This window comes from Meleagris gallopavo, chromosome 7, assembly GCF_000146605.3.
Source record: "Meleagris gallopavo isolate NT-WF06-2002-E0010 breed Aviagen turkey brand Nicholas breeding stock chromosome 7, Turkey_5.1, whole genome shotgun sequence".
NCBI lineage: Eukaryota > Metazoa > Chordata > Aves > Galliformes > Phasianidae > Meleagris > Meleagris gallopavo.
This window is the reverse complement of record NC_015017.2, coordinates 34,092,979-34,120,164: the sequence shown is the minus strand read 5'-3', so window position 1 is coordinate 34,120,164 and position 27,186 is coordinate 34,092,979. Positions and strand designations below refer to the sequence as shown.

The 27,186-nt window shown below is 37.7% G+C and overlaps 1 protein-coding gene across 14 annotated transcripts in view; it reads right to left on the bottom strand.

Moving 5' to 3' along the window:
• The window catches only part of R3HDM1 (R3H domain containing 1), a 64,777-nt gene extending 37,642 nt beyond the window's left edge, over positions 1-27,135 (bottom strand). For 4 of the 14 annotated variants that reach the window (XM_031554265.1, XM_031554266.1, XM_031554264.1 and 1 more), the window contains exons 1-4: positions 26,891-27,129; positions 26,335-26,420; positions 4,442-4,650; positions 3,411-3,621 (exon numbers count right to left, since the gene is read on the bottom strand). In XM_031554265.1, the coding sequence (XP_031410125.1) occupies positions 3,411-3,581 (171 nt within the window). In that variant the 5' untranslated portion in view covers positions 3,582-3,621; positions 4,442-4,650; positions 26,335-26,420; positions 26,891-27,129. Of the gene's footprint in view, positions 1-3,410; positions 3,622-4,441; positions 4,651-26,334; positions 26,421-26,890 lie in introns of those variants that run through there. The other 10 variants (XM_010714037.2, XM_010714032.2, XM_010714041.2 and 7 more) reach the window with 6 other exon arrangements.
• Positions 27,136-27,186: the final 51 nt, after the last annotated feature.

Genomic DNA, 27,186 nt, shown 5'->3' with positions numbered 1-27,186 from the left:
CTAATTCGTAGTGAGTTAGGCAACTTCTTAATATTTGCAGCTCTGAAAGAGTTTTAACAACCTGAGAAAACACTGTGTTAATGAAAGTAAGATTAAAAATACATTTATGCCCCGTAATTAGTAATTTTGGACATGATATCAAGACACTTTAAAAACAAGTGTTACAAAGAAAAAAATTGCGTAATGAAAAGATTGATCACGTTTTTGTCTTAAAGAAAAACAGTTGAGACGATGTACTATGCTCCATTTCCAACTAATTAACACAATGCAACCAGCAAAGTAAAAACGGAAGTTAAGATCGCTCACCAAACACATGCAGTCAAATACAACCAGGGACTTTCAGAGGAAGCATCTGACTTTATTTTTTCCTAACTACCCCACACATCAATTATACCAAATACAACGTAAAAGTCTGGAACATTAACATGCCTTCCTCTATCATTCTGTGCTATAAAGAAACTGGATAAAACCAGGTCAGGCACAAGGCGGCAAACACAGGAGCATGAAAAATCTTAAGAAAGGTCTGTGTATTTCTGATTTATTGCTTGGACATTTCAGAGGACAGATGAGACTTGTGGCAGATCTGAACCAAAAGAGGTTTTTTACCTTTCTACTAAACTAGACTGATTTTAAAACCACTTAAATGTTAGAGTCCTACCTAACAACATAGCTTCGCAATGACAGAAAAAACAGCATGATCTATGGTTAGTTGCTGTCCTGTACTGGTGAGTACTGACAGCAATTTTCCATGACACAGGAGAAGGTGACTAATGATCAAAATTGGAAAAATAGTTTCACCATTGGCTACAGAAGCATTTTCAACAGTTCAAAAGCTGAACAGAGTCTATCCAATCATGGGCCTATTAAAAATCATTAAGTCACATTCTGGAAACAAAGACAAGTAAAAACTGAAGAAACCAAGATAGCTGAGAATAAGGCAAAGAAAGGCTTCAGAGAACTTAGCTGTGGAACAGAAAAACAAAAAGGTCTGTGCCACTCTTACACTACTTAAAAAGATTGGGAAAGATACCCCTGTACTCTAATGAGATATTTTTCACATTTCCATTGTACACAACAGCAAATTGGTGACTAGTGCACAATGTCTCAAAATAATCTAGAATTTAGTCAAAACTTTTTGTCAAAATATAATGGCCTGTTACTCAAACTACAGAGACCCAGAAGCATACAAACTTGATAGGTTTAGACAGAGGAACAATCACAGCTAGTCTCTTATTTGATTGTAAATAAATTAATTTGCAACTTAGAAAGGAAGTGTATAAACATACATAATTGCACTATCAGCTACCATAGCACAAGTGACATTAACTTTCACAGACTGCACTACCACTCCTGAAATCAGTGCTCTCTCAGACAACTAGCTCGATTTCTAATTACACCATTCATGTAATGGCAATGTTCTGGTTCTGACAGAGACTCCTGGACACAACATCCACATTAATACTAAGTGAAAAAGACAGAACTGTCTGCATCAAAAAGACGTTTTCTTTACATAGCTGTACATTTCCTGGTGAGTATGCTATGGGTATGTTGTATAATTATCCCTGTCACCAGATATTACTCCCACACAAGAACAAAACCAACCAACCAAAACCTCTGCCAAAGAAGCCAAAGCTAAAAGCAAAGCCCGTAGCCACGGACAGTTTCATTTCTCTGTGCAGGAATGCCTGTCTGTAGGAAGGCAATCTGCCACTTGATCCTCATAAGCTTCTACACTACTTGTTGAATGAGAAAATGTGAATGAGATTCTTCCAAGTTACTGAATTGCTGGAAAAGAAACATACACATTCATTTTTTGTGATGACTACTGGGATATTCCATTGATTAAAGAGATTACCAGCTTTAATATCTACCCATGTTTCAGTAGTTGCTTCTCATATGTTACAGGCAAAATACTTCATTTTAAGGACTTTATTTTTCCATAAAGCTATCTGTTTACACTGATACCAGCTTTAATAAAGTCAGAAGATATTAAAAAATAGAACTGTGTTATTACAGTAGTTGACAAGATTCATTTGGAAGCAAATTAAACTAGCAGATAAGCCCTACTTCACTCAGCAGAATATTGAATTGCTAGTCATGAACAAAGCTAGTCCCAAAAGAAAGTTGTATTCAATTCTCAATAACAAGAATCTAATAAGCCACCCTCCTGTTTTTGCAACTCACAAAGGAATACTGGCATACTCCATACCCTGATCATTATTTTTATCGTAATTTTTTTTTTTTTATTAACCACCCACAGATGGAAGAACTCTTATAGAAAGTTAGAAGCTCGTGCTTGAGAAGAAATTATGTCTTCTTAGAAATCTGACTCTTTTTCTAGGCCTCAGCCAGTAGTCAGCCAGTTTGTCCCATGCGACAGCCCTATCTTTTAGAGCTCCTGAGCTTGCATAGTAACTGCATAACTGAATCTCAGAGGTATCAAATACACTGCCACACGTTCTTAAATGGTGCTAACACTGGTGTGTTTGCTTTCTTAATACAAAACGATTTCACAGTATTTACCTCCTGTACATCTTACTCAAAATTTGATGCCACAAGTTTCTGTAGGTGTATCTCCTATCTTGCAAAGATCATGTATTTATACATACCAACTTTTCTGTTAGGATATTTCTGTTAGGATAACCTAACCTTTCCAGCCTGATAGATTGCACACCACAGCTGTCAAGTGGGTGAATACTGAGGAAAAGGGAAGGTACATAAGTACTGCTGGCAGCCAAAATGGGATGAAAACTCACTGTTTCCCTCCCCACTGATGGAGAGAGAACGGCTGGACCCAGATTGCTGATTTGAATCCTCTAATACCTAGGACTTGGATCACTGACATCTGATTACTTCAGCCTCATGCAGGACAGCTGTTCTGTAAGAGTTAAACCTGAGCGACTCATAGCTCAGAACCCCTGGGTTGGTCACTCCTACTCAGGGTAGGCATGCTGAGCTGTTCTGTAGTGCTTTATCCATACTAGAACACTCAATATTTCAGTGTCTTGAACAAATCTTACTATTCTATACAGTGTATTCACAATACAGCAAATTCTCTGAAATACAGACAATATTCAGCAACAGCTGAAGATGTTTGAAGTGCCAAATTTTCCTCTTGTTCTGCTATAATAGAAAAGCCTTGACTTAGCTTCTCATGTGCACTCATGAAAGCCAAAATAACACACAACCTGTCTGGTTCCTGTGAAAAGCACTTATCCACATCAAACAATCAAAAATGACTGACCTTCATATATATACATATATATGAATATAAACAGAGAAGTGAATAAAAGTTCTCCTGATCTGTGTCAAAGTAACACGTAAGGAGATCATGATAAAAATGAGAACACAATGAGAAAGACTCATTTAACACAATCCATCAGTGAAAAATAAAGAGAAAAGCTTCTTACCGGCATATTGTTTTTGCTATCAGGGCAATTTTCATCCTTTTCCACTTGAATCTGCTCTTGACTTCCTGATTTTATAAGGTTTTCAACTGGATCTGTATCTTTAAATTCAGCTTCTGAACCCTTCATTGCATCAGTTTCATCTTTTACAGTAAGAATATCAGACATCCTCATTAGAAAAGATTATTTTAAAATTCTACAAGAAACACGGAACCTTCAGGACAAAGAAAAAGTGAATCACTGAGTAGTTTTTTTGAAAGAAATACACACACCTAAGCAGCTATCCAAATAAAAGTTGCTTTGCTGTGAAGATTTGCTTTCCTGTTACATTCTTCCTGTCTCATATCAGAAGTAAGGAGTGATCATTTTCCTTTTACCACTTCTATCAGAAGCACATAATGTCACGCTTTCTATATGAGAGAACTAAGTACCACACTGTTGGATGACAATTGCAGATTTTCCTTTCTGTATTTTAAAAACAAATTCTTAAGCATTCCAACGCTCCAAATCAAGTTAGGTTCCAACAGAAACAAGGAGAGATTTACTCATTTGAAAGGAAGAAAGAATTACACATAAAGAGTTGAGAGTAAGTAGATAAATTACAATGAACCAAGCGTGCAAACACAGATGAGTTTCATTAAAATTTTAAGCTTTCTAATTGACAGTAAACAATGGGACAGGTTCCAAATGCAGGAGCTCTCTTACACACTAAACGTAGTGAAACTAGCCTTGATATTAAATTAAGCACTCTCTCAAAAGCAAAGACAGAAGCAGCAATTACTATGAAAATTATCAACAGTTATTAATAACAATCGATTACATAAAGAGAACTCTAATGATTAGAGCCAATAATGGAACCACTTTAGTTTTCCCTAAGAAATACAAAATACAATTTATTCCCATTACTTAGTTGGAGTAGAAGATGTAATACCAAGAATATTTGATTTCTTTAAGGAAACAAAGAGTATGTTCTACATGCTTCAAGCCTTCAAATAACGTACAGAAAAGTCTAAGTAAGCATATGGATTTATTACCTGATGTGTCCTACAGTTTGGGGATTGTGGTTTCCCACAAAAATAAAATAAAATAATCCAAAGTTCCTTTTCACAGTTGTCAACGAAGATGTCAGTTGTAATGAACCATCTGGAATCTGGCAGGAGGAGTCCCATGTCCTTATCCCCAGTGTAAAGTCCCGGACAGAACGATGTTGTCTTGAGTCAGCAAGAACATCCCTTTCAAACGCCTAAATGAATAAATAGATGCATTAAAAATATTGACAACTGAAAAACACAATAATTTTACTTGGGGGTAGGGTTTCTTTGAATATCCATTTAAAGAAAAAAAGCACAGTCTCCATTTCTCACATGTATTCATTCTACTTGCTTTGCCAGTAGCAGCAGTAATAGTTTTCATCAGACTTGCATTTAGGTATTACAGAGTTACAAAGTAGTCATATAAGCTTTCTGTTGGCATCCCAGTGAAATTATTCCTATAAAGAATGTATCTTCTCAAAGTCTGAAAAAAACAGATAACAAAAAAGCCCAGCAGCTGTGGAAGAGCAACAGGCCATGAAAGCTCAGAAAACCCTCTAACTACAAACAATTCTCTCTTCATTGTCATTAATCTACAAGCACAGTACATAATCTATATTTTAGGCATCTGGAATTATAAAAGATACTTTTATTCAACTCAAGTAAGTGCCCTTGACCAGGTTTTACAAATTTCTAGAACACTGACAGAGTTCCATCTTCCTTCTTTGCAGATTTCCTTTCCTGAGAAATAAATAACGCCACCGCCCACAAGAGTGTGTGTTTGAAGGGGCAGGCAACAACAGGTAGCAAATACCAAACAAGATGTATCCCAAGGATGTGACAGAAATATCCCAAAGCAAAGAGCTGTAACTCAACTCTGAAAGATATGCTGAAACAAAGCTTACAAGGATCTCTGTACTGTGTTCCCCAAACACATTTCTCACAACTATGCCTGGGCTTATTATAAAAGCAGTACAGATGATAATGAACACCAAGAATACCTTCTGTTACCCCAGCTGAACTACTGAATTTCCATGTGAGTAACAAGATAATTAGAACAGTTTCAGAAAAACAAACCAACAAGTGAAAAACATCCAGATGTTTAAAGTGAAATGAGAAACAAATGAGCCATTTCTTCTGTGGTTACAAAGAATTTTAACCAATGTAAGTAAAGAATCTGCACTAAACCATTCCCTTTCAACACGAGGAGCTGCAGTACATGCAGGAAGATGGGGCCAAAAGACGTATCCTGAAAGATCTTAAGTGCCTCCCACATGCTGCATCTTAGCTCAAAGGAACGTGAAAAATGTTGCATGCTATGAGCTTCCTAGAATGAGATTAATAGAAAACTTCTGTGGTCATATGACAGTGCCCAGCCTTTCAGCAGTTCTACTGCTTTGTCAATATCACCATTGTGCAAATGGTTTCACATAAATTCATGTCACAGAAGCTAGCTAAATACAGAACTTTACGTTACAAGAGAAAAAGCCATATCCTGTTTCAACAGCTACTACAGAACTGAAGTTGGCAAGTAGGATTTACAATGAAACAAAAGAAAGCAAACACTTTACATTCCACAATTGTAAGTCTAACCAGCTTGTAAACAAATTGCGTTGTATATAATAGGATATTACAACCTTATGCTGGAAAATGGTGATCGTAAAAACAGCCCAAGGCAGCACTTCACAAGATACAAGCATGAAATGAACAAATACAGTATTCCTGGCCTCCTCACTACCCCCTAAAAAGAACCAAAAGCCATCACCCTGCAAAAGAGGTTTGGCGAGGAAAGATTTTAAGTGATCATTTAAACAGCATTTGACATTTAACTTCTCCTCCTCAAGTGCTAAGGGATGGATCTTAATCCATGCTCACTCACTGCTCGAGTACCCGAGCTGCACTTGTGCCTCAGCACCACTGAGGGGATGGCAGCGGTGTGCGGAGCGAGGCCATGGCACACAGACCGTGTTCCCCAGCCACAGATCAGTTTCAAATCTCCAGCAACAGAGTTTGATAAATACGAGATACTACAGATGTTTGGGCTTAAAGAAGCATGGAAAATAAAAAGACCTGGCCGTGTTTTCAAAACATCAAATCGTTAATGGGGGGGAAAGGATTAGAGATGAAAGAACAAACTGGAAATAAACGATGACAGAAACACAGGGAAGGATAAGCAGAGCTGTTTGGTTGCTGGGTTTGTTTTTTCCAGACAATCCAGATGGTGATTTAAGACTTCGGAAGGCGCTCATACAAACCTTCGACATTTACACAATTTGAATGCAGATGCTTTTCAGTTTAACTGACAGCATTTAAATCACATTTAGAAAAAGTATTTTAAAAGATTACAGGCTGAAGAAAAGAGATTGTGTACAGTTGCACATATAATCCCAGAAATTAAAATCGAATTTACCTCCCACACACTACCCAGGTCACAAGTGTAATGACAGTAATCACTACTGTCTCTATACATTCACCTCAGTGCAACTCATACTGCAAAGATCTATGCTTCCTTATGGCAATCAGAAGATTAGTACACAAAGTCCTTACTTTCTAAAGCAACCTAACTGCAAATAATCTTATCAATTGCTATGAACAGATTTATCAACTGCAGATAGATTTAAAGCCTGCCAATTTAGCCTCTGCTTCATATTAACAGCAACAGATACAAATAGGAAACTGAATTTTGGCCTACCTAATTTTTCCTTAAAAAACAAACAAACAAACAAAAACCCACCAGAGATTCACTGAAATTCATAGAGCAATCTTGTGATTTGTGAGCCACAAGTGTGAGTTACTTGGATAACATCCCACCACTGAAGTTCCTTCTAGTTGAGACAAATTCATAGCTGAGATCATTCAATGCTAGTTTCTATTATTACACAGGTTGGATTAAACAGACTTAAGTATTTTTATGTGCTGCAACAGACCACGGACACCCTTCTGAACAGTCTAGACAGCATATAAATTGAAATGGACACTCTTCCCCTTCTTTATCATCTAGATAACAGTATACCACAGATCACCCTAAATTCTTTCATTTCTCCTTCTGAAAAGCAGTAATCACTTAGTCCAGACAATTGTCCTGAACATGCCCCTTTTCAGAGGGAAAATTGCCATTATAAGTTGTGAGATGAAAGTCTTGTGCAAGGAAGGCAAACGCTTTTCAGTCAGAAAAATAAAAAACCATCAATGCTGTGCTTTTACTGCCTTCTTTTCTGTAATCCAAAGTGCAAGTGATTAAAAAAAAAAGACATCAAAAGAAGTCATGAAGCAAAACCACTCAATTTGACAGAATCATGACACATGTAAAACCAATGGATCTTTTGTTTCAGTTTCTGACTTGAAAACCATAATTTGCAATGTGCTAAATTGACTTGTAATGAGTGAGGATATTTCTGGGAACAGGATCTACTCAGCTTAATCCAATTTCTGTAATAGGCATCAAGACTCCTATCTGCTCCTTGTTAGGCAACGAAGATAAAGATAGGAAGCTTTGCTCTGCCCAGGATGGAAGAAATCAATTCTTTTGAAAAGAAGATGAAGAGAAAAGGTGATTTTCCATTCTTCTTGGAAGCAATTATTGATATCATGATGGTGGAAAAACCAAAAACACATCAAAAATAAACAACAACAAAACAGAACAGCTGACAGAATAACTGGTATCCATCAAATACAGGGCAGGAAATTGGATTAGAAGTGGGGGTTGAAATCTACGTTCAACACACAAAGCAGATACACTGTCAGTAAAACGGGCAAATGAAAATTTACTTCTTAAATAAGCTTATGCTTATCAGCCATTTCAACAACTTTAAAGAATATCTGCTGCTGTGTACAATATCTATCTCATTTTTATTAGTTTTAAGTAGTTTATCCCCTAATCTGATAGTCAAAATCACAGTCAGCACTAAATTCCCAGTTAGGATTGCTGCAAGTGATTCAGAAATCTCCAAACAGCATGCAGTTGTTTACTTTGTCTCAGTGCCCAACAGTTGCTCTAGTTTATACAGAGTTGTATTTCTCCTCAGGAGTCAGAAGTTGCTTTAACTGTATTATCTGAGTAGAAAAGGCTGGAACTCAATTACCTCTGTGTACTATCCCTGAAGCCAGACACTCAAGTTCATGTAAAACAGTACGGAGGAAAAAAAAAAAAGTAGAAAAGAACATATTAGAATCTGAGGCAGGAATGGCCAGGAGCTTCTGACTATCCTAGCTCTAGCTAGCAGTCCTAGGAAAGACAGGTGAGATGCAACCCCAAGTAGCAGCTGGGAAAAAGTAATAGCAAATGTTCAGGCACAGAGACAGGCACGAAGCAAGTCTGGTATTTGCCCCAGCTTTCCAGGACTCCTCTCATCGCTGCTATGAAACCATCTTCACAATCAAATGAAGTAAAGAGACAGAGAACAGAAGACTTGCCATACAACAAGAGCTTTTCCAGATATTTTTCAGCTCAATTATTTTAGGCAAAATTTAAGTACAATATAAACATATTTATGTTAGCATCATAACCTCAGGGTTTGTATGAGTAGAACAAACACCCATCTGCCTGGCTAACCAAAAACACAAAGAACTCACTTAGGTTTTTTGTTAGAATGAAAGGGAAAAATGTTTATCCCTTAAGCAAAAAGATATTGATCAAAATTATCTCATTCTTATGAGAATACAAATTACAGATATAACTGAAAGAATTACTGTGTCTAGCTACTGCTTAGATCTCTGAAGCTGTCGGACAAACTCAAAATGAAACTACTTAATTTAGGCAGTAAGACTAATACTTTGAGCACGTAAATTATCAAACTCACTGGTGCTACAAAGGGAAGGTCATCTTTTTTCCTTTCTCTCCCTGTACTTCTGCCCATGCTGCTGGGGCACAGTTCCACCTTTACCTTTACACCAGCTCCTGTGTCTGCTAAACTTTTCCATGGTGTGATTCAACAAGTGACTGAAAACCATGAAGCTCTTTTGCTAGGATAAGATTTTGCTGGCTACTGAGTTACAGTGGTGCACAGAAGAGTTGTTACTAGTGCTAGTCAGCATCAAGTTAGCAACAAGAGGAACAGAGAAAGAACTGCTCCTCCCTCCTTTTACAGGCAAATTTTGTGTCAGCAGTACCACAGTGGTCAATTAAGGACACTGTTCAATAGCATCAGTGCAATTATCTATGTGAAGGTGTAGATTAATATTTTTGGATAAAAACAAAACAAACCATCTATTAACCAACTGTCAATTGATGATTCCCAAGAGAAAGAACGGGCAAGATGACTGGCACCTGCATTAGGAACAGACTAACTCCCTTCTGGGAAATTCTCCCTAGGAGAGGGGCAGAAAAGGAGAAAAGAAAGAGTAAAGGGAAAGGAAAATAATCAAAAAGATATAATCCTGAAACTCCCAACTTGGAGAGTAAAGAGTTGCAGTGGGAGCCACAATTCTCCTTCCTGCCAACAGGCCAGGCTACGCTCACGGATGCTCTGAGAGCAACAAGGCAGGCGCTGCAATCCATGTTTTGCTCTCCTTCTCTCACAGCTTTACCACTGCAGTCCATGGGTTCAAAGGCTTTTTGAATTCACTACACAGATTTTATGAAAACACAGCAGCTGACCTAATAACTAACATTTAGCATAAAATTCAAAGCAAATTTGTACAATTATCAAATAAAGAAATTGGAATCACTGACAGCCAGCTGCTCCTATCTTCCAGAAAGCCAATAAATTCTGCACATACTTTCTACGTGATCTCTTATGTCTTAAGTTTGAGAACCACCAAATGATTTAAAAAGGAGCAAGGAATGTTGGTTTCCTTATTCAACAATGATACACAGAAATGACTAATAGTGCAGCATTTAAATAAGAACATTCTCCATTTTTTTGAAAGTGTGAATCAAAAAGAATGTTGTTTATATTTATGTACTAAAAAAATGCTGTAGAAATGAATCCATGCTTCACTGACCTTAATACACATGACTGACAGATAAATACTTTTCCCAATGCTATTATCTGCAGTGTTTTTGTTTTTTTAAACTTATACACAGTTAACACTGGAATGCTATTTACTGCATTAGCACTAGAAGATGCTAATTGAATCAAATAAGAAGTAAGCTACTTTCTAATCGGATTTTCAAAAAAAAACAACCAAAAACAAAACAGCAAGGTGATGGATGGGAATATTAAAGAATGACATGGAGTTACTCTGCCTGTTCCAAAATTAACCTCTGCTAGAGGGGTGCTAATACAACAGCAAAAGCTGGAAGAAGAGAATGTTTTCGCACCTGAAATATGCCTCCTCAGTGGTGTCTAAGCTCACACAGACCTTCAGTGGCTCCACTATTGACTTTTTTGTAATTATTATTCTGAGTAATACTGAACAACAGCTGGCTGACAGTGAAAAAAGAATGCGTTAACAAGTTGAGGAATATAGCTGTGTACAGGAGAATAAGGAATTTAGCAACTAGCAAGGCTAAAGTGACCCTTCACTTATAAACTTAAAAATTCTGTCCTAGAAAAAGACTGACAGTCTGCAAAAAGACTGGCACCATACAGTTGCACCATACATATGCTGCAGTTATGTGGAGCACTGGATCCTCAGCAGAGTCAGCCAGAGTGGGATCACTCTGCATGCAGCACTGCTGTTCTCTTATTAGTTCTCTTCTTGGACTTCACTTTGCACTTTTAGGATACAATCAAGCAAAGTACATCCAAGGACGTAAACAATTTTGTCTGGGGTCCTCATGGCGTGGGAAACAGTCCTCATAATTCAAGCACCACTACAACATAAGGCAACAAAAAGGTTCTCCCAAGCAGCTGATAAATCCAGCAGGCTTCAGGTGTTTTTGCATGGTGTGAAAACATGCATTTTTAATAGAAGTAATTCTGACCATCAAAATCATTTTTGAAAAAGAAGGAGATGGCATACCATGATACTGCCTGACAAAAGTTCAATCCCTGTGTTTAGAGCTCCTTACAAAATTACAATTCTATCTTTGAACAATCTATGTTGGATGAAAACGTGCTACAAAACAACTCAGTGGCTGGTCCATTCTCATGGGAGCAGTAATATTAAGCAGCTTATCCCAGTTAGTTAAATTTGTAACAACATCAGGAACTGTTCTGCTCCCACCTTTACTTTTGGGCTGAAGAGGGAGACAGAGGGAAAGAAACATTTTTTGAAACAGCCTTCAAGCCTGAAGCTTGAAAGCTTCAGCCAAAACTGAAACTGTTTTTGCTATCATTGTCTCACAGGAAAACAACTGCAAAGGTCAGCTTAGAGTAGCAGACAAAAGCCATTTTAGCCTGAACATTATAGAATTAACCTCTCAAAAGCCATACACTTCAGAAATAGAAAAGCATTAGGCTAGTGGAAAATAAGCGCTGAATGGCCGAACAGCATGCTTGTCTCAAGAGGAAAAAACTACTAGAAATGCTTATGAAAGGCAACTAAGTTGCCTTTAATTTTGCTAACATTGTTCTATTGGCCTGTGAGGTGAAATGAATGCCCTTCTCACATGACATTGCTGTACCAGCAAAATCTCAATAGATACAACTATGCTGACGAAGATTTGGCTGGCTTAGCAAACATCGTTCAGAGACCAAACTGACAGCACATGCCCCCTCCTGGCTCTTACACTGCTTCTACTCTGGGAGCTCCACTGCAGAGGTGTACACAGCTCTGTACCCATATCACACACCAACTTCAAGCCATCTCCTGTTTAAAACAAACCCCAGCCCCTCACTTTCTATCCCTCTTATGTTTCAACACATAACATCGACTTCAAAATATCAGGACTGATATTTTTCAACAATAATTTGATAAAGGTAATTTAAGTAAATAAGCCAAAGCATTACTATTTTCAACAGATATCCTTCAAACAGCAGCTCTCTTAAAAGATACAAACCTTCAGAAAGATACAAATATTCGGAAGACAGGCATCCAAACTGAACATGGCAGCTCCCAATTTTAATACAGAATTAAATTATACACTTGGAATATGTAAGTTCACATTTTTCCTTTAGTATTTATAGATATAAGAACAGGAAATAAAAAGGGTCTCTGCAAGAGACACAAGTTTCAACAGAAGACAATGGAAGCAGCAGACTCCAAGTTCACAGGCCAGAACGACTCTGCCTAGGGCCACGGATACTACACATTACAAAAGGAGTTTGGTAATCCAAGAAGCTCCCAATAGCAGGCATTTTCCATCTCCCCCCAGAACAAGAGTCACAGACACTGTGAACTACCATGATGGCCTACTCACACAAGATGTAGAAGGAAGATTTAGAGAACAAAACAAAAAACACACAAAACCCAACAGCAAACAACAACAGAAATGCCATTAAATTTCTCACAGACTAATACTAACATACTCATATGACATATGAAAGCATCAACACAATGTGACTATTAATACAGTATTCCCCAAAACTGTCTGTAGTGAGTTTCCATTAGATGTAACCTACTAAAAGGTGTCTCTTTTGCGTGTTGTAATGAAAACAAACTAATAGGAATGGCAATTAAAAAATACGTTTTGTTTCTTAAAATTTCAAAATGAGTGAAAAGAGGCATAAACTATATTAAGTAGGAGTAAAATATTAGCTTAATATTCAGGATCTTTTCTAATTCATTGTTGTAGAAGAGTGAATTTGAATCCCTTCTTGTTCAGCTTCCTTCCAGGTTGCACTCCCCCTTGCAGTCGCTGTTCCATACAGAGATTGGATAAGGCTGCTGAAGTGTGGGAAAGGAGGAAAGAGAGTGGAAAAATAGAAAAAAGAAAAATAGAGACGCAGTCTATGGTGGAAGATGCCAAAACACAGGTGTTACAACGTTATTATAACTGCCAATGGACGACATTTTTAATCCCTTCAGAGAGATTCCTTTACAAACATTACGTTGAAACCACAAGAAAATGAGAAATGCCTACAACAACTTAAGTTGCCCTTAAAAGATGAGAAATAATTTTTAGCTTGGTATTGAAATAGTCTTCAGGGCATCTCTGCTTCATATTAAAAATAAATGAGGATTTGGAGAAGGAACAATAGCTACCCAAAATAGTCCTGCCTAAGAAATGTACTGTATAGATGCTCATTTGATGTTGTGTCTACAGCTCTATGAATGTCTCTTATAGAGATTATGCCAAATACAACTGCATGTAAAAGAACACAGAAATAAATCATTAATGTGAAGTGGGAAAATAATTTGAAGTGAATGTGTTAATGTTTCTCTCAAACAAGAAAAGATATTGAAGCAATACACTTAGAGAGTGAGTAACAACTTGCATCCAGAAAAAGAGGTACTGGAACACAGGGCTAGTTTACAGAAACATCAGAACCTTAACTTAGCTGATCTTCAACTCGGAGCATGCTCATGAAACTTTATCTGTTGTAAAACACACGTAATTACATTTGCAGAAAACTATCTAACAGAATAAGCACAGAAAGAGATATGCGAATATAAAGTTTCAATTCAATTTAAATTTCAAAGCAATACCACACATCAAACACACAGGAGAGATATTTGAGAGATAAATGAAAGGCTGACTAGAAAGCAATCACATACTTGCTGAAGAAGGAATGAGTCTCCAGGCTTGCCCAAGAGCAAAAGATACACTACACAAAGAGCCACTTCAGAATCATTCTCCTGACAAAAAATACTCTCTAGGATAGCTGTGCTATTGTCAGGGGAAATTATTATTAATTTCTGGTTTTTATTTGTATACTCACAAAAAATTACATAATTCAATTTTGCACATAATGCAAAGGACTCTACCTCCGCTTTCCCCCAAAACACTCATGGTAAGATCTCTATGCCTTTACATTTTCAGGACAGAAAAGGAAAGGAGCAAACTCCTGGAGGAAGAGACACATGGCTAACGAACTGCAGTGCTTTAACTAAAAGAGGTTTGCTTTTAGCAGGAAGAATGAATGAAAAGGAAAATGAGGTCTTTATATATGCAATGTGGGGTACACAGCTGCTGTGTATTACTTAATCCTTCATGTTGCCCCCGGCTTTTCCCATTACTGGACATTCTCATTCATTGTGTTACTTCTAAAAAAGGATATAACCCTTTCACAGACTTCATGCTTGCTCTACAAAAATGTCTACCCAACATATTGCATTGCTGATGGTGTGTGTGGAGGAGGGGAAATATTGAGGAGAGTGAGTACAGGCAGGGAAACCATTATCAAGCTACTAATAAAACTATGGATTTACCTTTTCTACTGAAAAGATACAGTGACTAGCAGTGTTGTGAAGACTGAAGAAGTAAAAATAGAGATCTGTGGGAAGCTGCTAATTCTAAATCATTGTTTTTTTCCACAAAGGGAGAGCTGAAGCAGAAGTTCCCAAATAACAGCATTTATCCTTGAAACATCAAAAACCAAACCATAAGCCCGCTCTCGTATCTGCAAAAAACCAAAGATGTTTGGAAAGCTCGGGTTAAGTTATTGTGTTTTCGCCCCCAAAGAATTCTAAACACCTATGAACACAGAAACAGAGATTCAGTGCCAGGTGCCGAACGCTAGGAAAGGGGAGGCTGCAGCTAAGACGAGGAAAAGCAGCTTACTTCTCATCAGCTTCCACCCCTTAAGTGCTTCAGAGGGAAAACACTATGAAATGTGTTAGTTTAAACTGAGGCCTTTATGTCACAGCAAATACCTACTTTTCTGAAGTGCTAATTTAGTACAAGTCCTCTTTACTGTCAGATCTTAGAATGTGCAAATCAATAGGTCAGATAAATCAAGAGTGAAAATTCCTTTCAGAGAAGATACAGATTCCTTTCTGCAGATTCAGAACCGAATGAGCAACTGAGGAGTTGAACCAAATAAGTCCAATACAACATGCAACAAAGATCTGAACTGCAAGTAAAAGCTGGGGGAAAGATGGCAGCTTTCATTTGCTTTGTGCCAAGGAGAGGATTTGGAAAGTTGGGTATTTCTAATATTGTTTCAATTTATTTCTCTCCCTTCAAGAAAAACAAAAACAAAACCATAAAATATCTCAGCTCTGCCCCTTCATTTGCTCCAGAAGGAGATTCTGTGGGTATATCTTGTGAAAAGCGAGTATATTTCACTTGAAACAGCAAAAGCAAGTTGAGATAAATTCCTTTAGTCACAACAACAGCAGTTTCACAGATTGTACTATAAACACCACCACCTCTTGCTCCATGCTCCACATTCAGCTACTGTTAAGTTCATGAGCAAAAATTTATCTTATTACGTTGCAGAGCACTCAAGGTTAAACAATCTCTGACTTCACATGTAAAAGTCAAGAGACAGAGGGAAGAAAAAGCAGGAGAGAAGAGGGAGTGAAGGACTCCGGGAAGAACCAGCAGTCAACACAGGACTGTTACTTTCTTGCATACCTATAAAGGAAAGCATCCCTAGTCAATTGAATCATGCAGTGGCATTATCAGACACTAAGGAGACTAACTTAAATCACCATATTTAATATCTATGTTAAAAAAACAGCATAAACAATCTTCAATTAATGCCACATAAGGGGAGATTATTTTTTTAAACAACCAGGGCTGGGGTCTAGAGTATCCACTTGAGAAGCACCCTGCAATATTACAGATTGGATAGTGGGCTTTCCTAGATAAACAAAAGCTTTTTCATAGATGCAGTACTAATTTTCAGAATGTTGCTAGGGCAACAGCAGCCTGTAACGAGAATTCTGAATAATGAGCAGGTGGCAATATATGAAGATCTTAGGCTCCCGACTGAATTATTCATACGTATTCCTGAATAGTGAGATTTATAAAAGCAATAGCCTTATTTCATCACCACAACTGCAAATACTATATACCATGTCTAGTGTATTTATTGGAGTACTAAACACACATCTCGTTATGATATGCAAGGCAAGATCACAAAAAAGACCCATGGTTGTAGCATAAAAAGACATGAGCAGTTCTTTTGCACAAAATCCTGAGATAAACAGAAAACTGTCTTTAGTTTTGGCTTAAACAATCTGAATCTAGTTTTCTGTCGAAGACCATCTTTGTACTGATGAATGAGTAATTCCAGAGGGACAGGAACAAACAAAACAGTAATGATCTATGGAACAGACCGAGAAGAACTGGACATATTCTATCCATCATGCACTTGCATAGATTATGCATAAGGAAAAATTCCTGCTATGGCATGGGAATCCTTATGCACTGTCTCCAGATACTCTGTTATCATACTTGAAAAGCAATGGCAGCAAGATTTGGCAGGATTTTGTCAATTTAAAACCTTTATTCAACTCTGACAATTCAGTGCCCAACTAAAACTTCAAACTAATTTAAATTCCTTCACTTAGTTTTCCAGCAAAGCCTCTGCTTAACTGGCTAGCAATAATCTGAGTATCTGGACAAGGTCAGCTGTGACTATTCATTTGCTCAGTATGACAGAAGGTAAGCTTTTTTACTTATTTTAGAACTGAGCTGATACTTCCCGCAAGTTCATTGAGTTCAGAAGCTGTAATGAGATACGCAAACACAAACAAAAAAAAAACCCATCCTTTTTGTCAAATGTCTCAAATCTCCATTTTAAACACCAGTAAAATAGTAAGGAGCATTTTAATCTATGTTCTCAATACCTGGAGATTAACACAGTTTATGCACTGAGATGTAAATTCATGCAGTACATGATGACTGTACATAAATATTTGTAAGTATAAAGCTGCTTGACAAAGCTGATGTGATGAAAAAGTGTTCCAGAAGAACAGCATAAGTAGATAATAAAATTATTCAGAATCATTTGGATGAACTGAGAATTCCATTATCCATGAATTGTATCTATTTACTACGTACAACTGTTTCAGTTTAGCAGATTTTCAATTAATACGCACTAATTTCAGGTCAAGCTCTAGAACACACCACACATTAAACTGTCACATTATCACATGCAACAGCCATCCAGGCCTGAATACTCAACAGAGCTAGGAATGGTTTTCAAACTGGAGTTTATTCAGTGAAATCTCACAAGAAAAAGCTGATATCAAAAAGCTGGTATTTGGCCAAATCTTATCAGCCATGCTTCTGAGCCAGCAAACCTTCTTGAACTCTGTTATAGCCAAACCATTTTCCTGCAGAAACCACAACTGAAGATCATTCTGTAGAGACAGTTCAATTTGCAGAGGATTACACTATCCGATTCTTATAGTTAGTCCTTCTGAATTGTTTATAAATGAGCTACTGTGCTCTGCAGCAGCTTTTCTAAATGGGTTTAAGATCCAGTGTTAAGCAGTGCCCTGCATTGCAGTTTAATTCTGTAAATTCCTTTGTTCAACTTTCTCATCAGAGAGAAGGCAGAAGACAATTGCCTCACTGATACAACAGCCCGATTCAACAGCTGTTTAGGCATGATTCTGTATTGCTAAACTGAAAAGCCTGGTAACACAGGAAAGCCAAGAAAAATCAGCATCCCGCTGCTTCTTAATGAACACTTTTGAAAGCATATCATTAGAAGAGCAGCCTAATTGCTCAGACCCAAGCACAAGGGAGATGGAAAGCTAATTCCTCCTTTCCCCTGACTGGAAAAAAAAAAGGAAATAACACACACAGAGCATCAATTTCTGCCATCCTGGTACCCAGAGCTTTCAAAGATATTTCATTTTCTTAAGGAGCAGAGTGTTCTGTCAAGGAAGCAATGCAAGCTTTGGCACTGTGTGCCAAACATAACCTCCTCCCTCATAGCACAATCACTGAAGCAAATGGCCACACACCAAGGAAACCTACTGGGATGAAACACTTCATAAGCATTTCCCTCTTTACAAGGGATGGAATATCTAGGAGTAAACATAATGAAGGTTTCAAGTATGACAATCTTCTTTTGCAAAGTGTGAACACAGGACAAAGACTGCCACCCATAAATCTATATTCTGAAGGATCTTTAACTCCTACCATTTAATGTCTACTTAAGAAGCGAATACAGCACTCCAGAACTTGATGAAGTTATCTGAAAATTTTCTGGACAACAGGTTTGGAGAAGTAAAATTGCATGGAGGAAACAACAACAAAAAAAAGGGCCTGTATTTCCACAGGCAGTGGGAACACAGCAGAAAGCTCGCAGACATTCTCAATGATACCAAATATGGGGTAAGGAAAAAGCTTAAGGACACAGTGACATTACAACTGAATCCTTAAGAGTCACATTCGTATTTTCAGAATATTCAAGAAAAGTAGCACTGCCAATTAACAGAATAGCTAACAGTGAGCATTAGAAGTCTGTGTTTCTCTGACCAAGCGGCTTTACCTTTACAGTCCAGGTCAGGAACTTTGATACAGCCTCAGAGTACAACAATCCAGGGCTTGAGGATAATCACACTGTCCCTGATGCATCATTTCCTTACATAGATACACTAGTTAAAATAATATACATGAAAAATTGCAATTTTATGTTTTCTATTTTATAGTTACGTGTCTAGCTTACTTAAGGATTCTTCATTAGAATACTTATGGAACTTACCTGCACCACAGATTCCCTAAAGCAAAGAGATAAGGGGCTGGAAGGGAGGAGATCCCTTTAAAAGAAAAAACTACAAGTTCAGCTGCGTGAAAAGGAAAAAAATACACAAATAATAATTTAACAAAACAGACTGAGCAACAAAAAGTAACATGAGTCAGAACTTGCTAACAAAAGTTTTGTGTTCCATATAAATAGAAGAACAGGAGAAAAACTCTGTGGGCACATCTGAAATTGAAGTTGAAAGAGTACATTCAAAGCAAAAACAAGATTCACAATGTAAGTGCTGAAAACAGCATAACCAATAACTACAGAAAATTAGAACTGTCTCGTGAGATTAAAACGACCTCAAAGCAGAGAAATTTTTTTCTGTATAGTACAAAATACATGACGGTATCATTTGATGTTAGTAAGACAAGCACAGAACTAAACGTAAGGAAAAAATATCCGTATGTCTGGGTTTTCAGCATGTTTTAAAGGAAAGCATGAATCAAAGGCAACAAAGTCAACAGAAAATGAGTTGAGAGAAGAACGTGTGCAACACAGAGAGCACAGCCAAGCAAATCTATTTAATAAAGAAATAATATTTCTTAGGAAAAAAAAAAGGAGCAGGTCTTATCTAATTGAATTACATGTGGTATCACACAGGAAATAAAGTAGAAACAAAGATTAACAGAAATAACTGTAGGCAATTAGAAGGCTTACTAAAAAAAGGTATTATAAAAAGTAGTAGATTAAGGAGGGGGCAAGTGAATGAAAGGGTTAAAACTACGAGCCTGAGACCAGCTTTGCTTCATTTCAGTCCTGTAACTAACACCCATGGATCATAAACATGGGAAGTGCCACACGGAGAGGAAAAAGATTATCTTGAGGATGCTGATAATGGAGTACTGACTTAATGCATTCTTTAATATGAGAGAAATTTCCTAGAGAAGCATAAATGTCATTTCAGTGAAGCCCCGATGAAACATTAGATAGAAAAATGGCATTTGCACTGGTAAAAACTTACATGAAAAGCACCACTGCATTCTAAAAATAAGGTGGCTGAAGAAGAGACTGAAAAAGAGCATTTAGTCAAAACACAGACTGAAGAGCAATTAGTCTCTATGAAATGGCACATGTGGCTGCAGGAGACAACAGGTGGGCAGAAGAGCTACTTACACTAGAGGAGAATGTCACAAAACCACGTGCTATGAACTCACCACAGCCAGCCATGCTGGAGGCCAGAAGACATTAAAAAACAGAATAAATAAATACTATCTGTGAGGAAAGGAGACAGTCAGCAATCCAATTAATGTTTATATTTGAGACAGTTAAGAATCGATTCTTTCCTGCAACAACAAGGGACTGCACCCAGAGTCTCTTCTTTCAGTTTTCAGACACATCCATGCAATGCAGAGTGCGTTAGGTTTCATACCTGTCCACACACATTCCTCTATTTGGCTGATAATTAGTACTATTTAAAATCCAAGTACCTGGATAGACGATTCACTGGGAACTGAGTATCTGCCCAACTTTATTTTTAATTAGCCTTGTAAAAACTCTTTTTTAGTGTCAGTCAGAAATTTTCCTTCTAATTAGAAGATGCTGGATAAAGTCCATTTAAAAAAAATCCTAGTTATATGCTGAATGCATCCTTTGATTTTTGTTATATTTCTAAAAATTTCAAAGCACAGCTAGAGATCAATGTTATGTCCTTCAGCACAGTCTATGGAAATCTATCATTGATCATCAAACACCCGAAGGAATGCAGCCTCCTTACAGCAGCCATTCCTACACTCAACCTACTATCAGTACATACACAGCCTCAACTCAAACTTAGCAATGTTTTAAAATCTCAGCAATTATAACCATGTACTTGCAGCACTTGCAGGCATGAGTGAAGAATGGAAACAGAAAACCACTGATACTGCAAACATAAATATGCTGAGGTTAATAAGTTATAAGCAGTACTGAAGTTGAACGCCTGTTAACTTCATGGTGAAGGAACTTCTTGCTATATCAAGAGCAAGTGAGCTGCCCAGATACAGGCATGTAAGTGTGGTCAGATCCAGCACGCCTACAGGACACCACCACAGTGGAGGAGCAGCACAGGGGTACAAGATATTTAGGACAGATCTAGACAACTAAGAACCCCATCAGATCACTCCGATCTCAGCTAAACAACACATTCTGGAATTGTCATCAATAATCTAAAACATTCCTCTGAATCACAGGCATGCTGTCAGACACACTGCCTGTTAAGAGTTGAAAAATCTTTTCAAGGTTCCCCACACCCAATTATTCCAATGTTAGAAATGGGCTGAGCTGTTTTTTGCTTAAAATGAGCCTATATTTCACTCTATGTTGAAAGGTAGGACAAAAAAAAGAGAGCCACTGAGAATACCTGGACATTTACATTTCTTGATCTTCATGGAACACATTAAGTTTAAGCTTTCAAACTGTTGTGGACCAAAGAAGATAGGAACACAGATCCAATCTAACGCTGTCCAACAATTCAACAGAAAAGGCCAGAAAATAAAAGCTGATTGTATCCTCACTGCTGTTGTGATATGCAAGTCTTACTCAAGACTACTGCTCTTTGTGCTCTACAAATTAAACTTTACAGTGTCAGTAAAATACAAGATTAGATAGAAACTGCTAGGATGTCATCACAGCTAAATACTTATCACTGGAATATCATACATTGCAATAATAGGATTATCCTAGTAACAACATTTATTCTGTTCCTCTTACTGCTGCAAGAGTTTAGCCTAAAAGTAGCTTTTTGAGCTCAGAAACCTCAGCCAATACATGGTCTTAATTCAAGATGTGAGAGGAAGGCTTTGCTGTATTTAAATCGTTACTACCTAGGCTTGTTCTGGACTCACATGCTTCTCCTCATAACAAGAAGATCCATACAGCTACAGACATGTTGCTTTTGTAGCCATTACTTGAAAAGGGTAGAAAAAAAGGACTTGAGTATTCTTACTACACAAAGCATTAAGATCAAAGAAAACTAGGATTTTTTATGAAGTAACATAGAGTTTAAGTGGTGAAAGATTAATATCCATTTTCTAACCACAAGTCTAGCCAGAAGGCATTAACATTGCTATGGCTGCCTCCATCAAGTCACCAAGTAGCTGTGCACGGCCTGTTCCTCCTCCCAGCCCGTACCATAACGGTGACACTGCAGAGCAATACCCGTACTGGCTTCTGGTGCAGCTTCACACCTTGAAAAAGGAATTTATATTTTTCCATGAAAATAATGTAACGTGCAATGAAACACGTGCCTAGAATCCTTTTCAGGCAGTATTTGCAATGAAAATACACTAAACATTACTTTGAGGTGCTTGAGAAAAAAAACACACCACCAGAGTTAGGAGACTAATAATTTGCTATCTTCGCTACAAATTAAAAAAAAAAACAAAAAATCAATGCCTTATTACTGCTAATTCTAAAAACAGAGTTACTATCAGTAGATACTATCAATATCTAATTATCCATTTTACAACAGTTTCTCCCATTGAAGTGTATGCAAATAGTCATTAACACAAGAAAATTAGTCAGCTTCCTTAAGTCAGAAGGAAAGTCCTTAGGCAAAAAGTTCTTGTTTGGGAATAGTCTGACTTCAAGGTTAAAAAAAATAAGGATGCATCAACTCAAAAACCCAAGCCAAGTTTTATTTTGAGGCAAGGTACTATCATTCTAGGTAGCTGTGTTAAGCAATCGAGCCAGTTCAAAGAAAAGTCAGAAACTGGAAAGGGTTTGGTTTTTGCTTCAAAGTTCTGAAAAAGATTCCATAGATTATGAAAGAAAATGAGAACAAGATAATCCAGGCATCGTGTCTCATTCTTTAAGTACCTACAGAGTACCCCAAATCTGAAATAAATCTCTTTTTATGGTGCTTTCAAGGAAACAAGCCTTTTACCGTACCTTTCATTGAAATACTCCATATTGAGAATACAGACAAGAAATTCCCACAAACTGATCTGCTAATTTTCTGATTTTCTCCACTGAATCACTTGGGTACAAAAAACAAAAAAAAAAACAAAAAAACACTTGATCAAAGTCTGAAATACATAAAGCTCAATCATTTTCCAGTGACTTCAAAAACTCCTACTATATCTCTGCAATAAAACACCAAATAATTCTGAACTCACTTAAAATATGAAAATAAATTAAAATAATCTTGCAGATCCAGCATGGTGGTCAGTGACTCCCAGCTACTCACCATCAGCAGCACACCCAGAGATCTGGTATCAAAAAGGACTCTGAGAACACTCCTCAATCTGTTATTGGCAAAACCACTTGAGTTAGTTCTCTCACCAGCTGCACACCAAACAGCCTAGATTCAGATTTCTAGATTCAGCTGCACCAGGGAAAGAAGTCACTGATCTCACTTCCAAGTCACCATTTCCTCCATCTGCCAGCTAAACTGTTCCTGAGAGCTTCCCTAGAGGTGTTTAAATTAGAATAAAAAAAGAGCCCTACATCCTACATAGTCTAAAGTGAAATGCTCAAAAACTACTCATTATAACAGCTCAATTAACAGATCAGAGGGGGTGATAAGAGGGTGTCGACAAAAAGCTAATATGTCAATATGACAGATTCTTGCATGCAGACAGGTAGCTGCAAAGAGCACATCTGTTTATATCTTGTTCTACTGTAACATGAAGTAAAATGGCTTAGTTGGAAATTCACATGAATAGAAAATAATTACACTTCACTTCACAGAAAGTGTACTTTTTCAAAACAAGTATGGCAATTTAACAGTTAGCTATCATACCAGACTTCTCTTTTAGTCTGAAATTCAACACTGGATCTTTGCTTGGAATACCCAGCTTTATCAAACCCAACAATAACAGTTTCTGTATTTGTACCTTTTAGAGATTATTTTTTACCCTGCTCACACGAGCTAATCAAACCTATACTTTTGCAATGAAGGAACAATTATGCTATGCTACTCAGCCATATCTTTAATGACAGGCGTTTGCCACAATAAGTTTCAGCCGTCAGACCTTTCTGTACACGACTGGACAAAGACCTTCCATAAATGGCAGTATAAACTTGGTAGCAAACAAAACTGGCGAGGGAGCTGAGAAGAGAGCTGAGAATGTTAAAGGACAAAACTCCACTTTATACAGAAAATGCTCTGAGTTACAGACTAAACAATAGGAATTCATGTTAGGAAAGGGCTAAAAGAACAGAAAAACTCAGCATATAAACAAGGACATGAAAACTACGCAGCGTATACATGTTTAATCAGAAAGCACTGGCTGAGAGAGAAAATGTCCTATTGCCTTCCAAGGGGAATCAAAGATGAAGAATAGAAAAGAAACCCTCTATTAAGCATCTCTTAGCCACGCTCTTCAAATCTACAGCTTGCTTCACCAGTCTGGATACAAGCATACAAGCAGAAAAGATAATATGCTTGGAAACATAAATGTTCCATATTGGAAAATGGTTCATATCACAAAGTGACACACTGACAGAATTCTCATAATACCTGCATTAAACTGGAGGCTAACTTATGCACAGCACTAGCAGTGCTGGCTTTTCTGTAATTAAAGCTGCTGAGCTTCCATAAATCTGGTTACAGATATTACTTGCTCCACAGGACTCCTTCAAAAGTCTTGAAATCAAATTAGGCTTACAGGTAGGCTGACAGTACAATCTTCCCAGCCACATTTAATCAGAACCTATTGCTGATTTATGATCTCCCAGAAATAGCTTTTCAATACCACTTTCAGAAAACCTCTTAATATAACACTGTTATACAGTGCATCAGTCTACCACCTCAAAGCAAAACAAACAAAGAAACTCAAAGAAAAACATACTTTAAGGGCTTGCATAAGTGCTACCAATCATCCTGAATAAAGCACCAAATTAAGGCATTCTCATAGATTCTTCTTTATTTAAAAAAAAAAAAAGAAAAGAAAGGCCTTGTTGTGCATATCCTACAGAGACAAACAACTCATCTTTCCATTATTAAAAGGCTCAATTTGGAATGCACTTTTTAACAAAAGCCCCTGGGTCATTTCTATCTAACCATCCCTACACGGAATGCAGGTGGGAAAACTGCCACTAAGAGATTAACTGGGCTCCCAAACCCAAACATCTCTGCAGTACTCCCAGTCTAACAGCACCAGCTTTACAGTATGCTCCACCGCCTCTGTGAAAGCTCCTTAGATGTTACACCCAATAACAACAATATTTTGCATTTACTAGCTATTGCTTAACTCTGAAATATAAGAGGAACTAGAATATACTGGAAAAGTTCACAGTCAGCATACTTTGTAGTGATTATATTGGCTAACACAAATCAGAATATCCAAAGTTACTGCTGTTTTTTTGCAAGCAGTAAAGTTACAGTACAGCTATCTAGCTCATCAAACTGAACACTGCTATCAACATATGCAAAGGTTTCTAAAAAACTCAATCTATACTGCACTGCAAAGTTCCTTTTGCTCCACGATCATTACCTGAAAACTCACTCATTTGGAATACAAGTTCAACAGACCTCAAAGAGACCAAAAAAAACCACCCAACTGTATCGACTGCTTTTAAAAGCCTAGAACAGAGTGCCTTGAAACTTAAAAAGTATCCTATTTAAGGACATGGCATTGCAAACAAACCCAATAGAGAAGTAAATGACTTGAAGTAGTGATGCAAGGATACATGAACTGAAGTTAACCAAATGGACAAAGCTGGCAGCCCCTTTCAAGAACGATCCTTTTGCATCCAGAGCTGCATCTAAAGCATTTCACCTACTGCATCCAGCTGGTTGGAAGCAGTTACTCAGATAGGCTTTAAGCAAGTATTATAAGAATGATGTAAGGCAACTATAATGAAACATGAGAAGCAATGAATACCAAACTTCTACAACATAACAGAACAGAGAAAAAAGTATAAGATGCAATTCTCTGTTAAGTATAAATATAAATCTATGTTTAAGAAGAGAAATAGGAAGGTAACAATATCCACCTCCTCAACGTTGTGTGCATACACCCCTTGCAATTACAATATTTAGTCGTACGCATGTTTGCTCCTGAGAAAAGCAGCAGTTGATCTCAACAGCAATTGCAGTTTTGTAAAACAAAAAGTAGAATTGAGTTACAGTTACTTTCTGATCTCCCATGATTTAAGACACAAGAAAGTCCTAATGTTATCTTTTCCATTGCTTTTTTTTTTTTAAATTACAGAGAACAAACTCTGACTTGCAGATTTTCTACAAAATGCTCCAACCCTGAAGACCACAATATTTACCAAAGAAAATAATAAAGAAAAAAAGGCTTAATATCATCTGATGATAATACTATCGCCACTTGTAACTAAAGGAAGACTATCCAATAAATATGTTATGATTGCTCTTTCTTCCTCCTGAGAGGCAAATTGGTCAAATAACACCTTTTCAAAAAAAATACAGTAAGAGAAAATTCTGTTTTTGTTGTTTTCACTTAAACAATAAGCATTTCTAACCTAACATTCGCAACACGACTGCCATCGTTGTATCTTCTGCTAAGCATTCAACCAAAAAGCAAGTCCCAAATGCAGCACACTTCTCCCTGTAGAAGACATAAGGAAATAATCAGGGAGAAAATTTCAAGTTAATGCTTCAGTCAGAAAGCAACATCATCACAAAAGAAAAAATTAAAAAACCTCATCTAAAACATCGTGTAAAAGTAAAAGCAACAACAAAAGCCACAGTACATCCCTTCATTACATCAAGGGCAGAAGAAAATCTTGCCATCATTTCAGGTCATTGACAAGAAGGCATCACTGGGAAAAACCAACAGAAAAGACAGACAAAAAGCCAAAGAGTCAGCGCACACTTGTGGATTCTGTCGCCAAACAATGCACCTGAATGAAGGTATCTGTAACTCCTGGATTCCCCCCCTCACCTTCCCGCACGGCTCCCTGTGGCGCTCAGAGAAGCACGAGGGCAGCAGGCAGACCCAGCAGGCGCAGCTTACACCGCAGGTTCAGCCAGGACAGCATTTGGGCAAACCTTTCAGTGCGAATAACCCCAAATCACCTCAGTCTGGAAGAAGCTGCCGCACTGCACTTCTCTGCCCATCTCATTTCTAGACAACGAGAAACCATTCTTCAGCGCCGAAACCTGATTTTAAAACGTCATCCAGAGAACCTGCAGCAATCAGGCTGTGACACATTTTTCACCTCTCTTACACAGTTAGACACGTTTCCACGCATATTAACCGTCCTGCAGCAAAAACACGACGGGACGGCCCTCCGCTAGGACCGCAGCCCGAGCACATCCCCACCCACAGCCGCACGGAGCCGATCCGCTCGCAGCCCGGCGCGCTCAGCCCG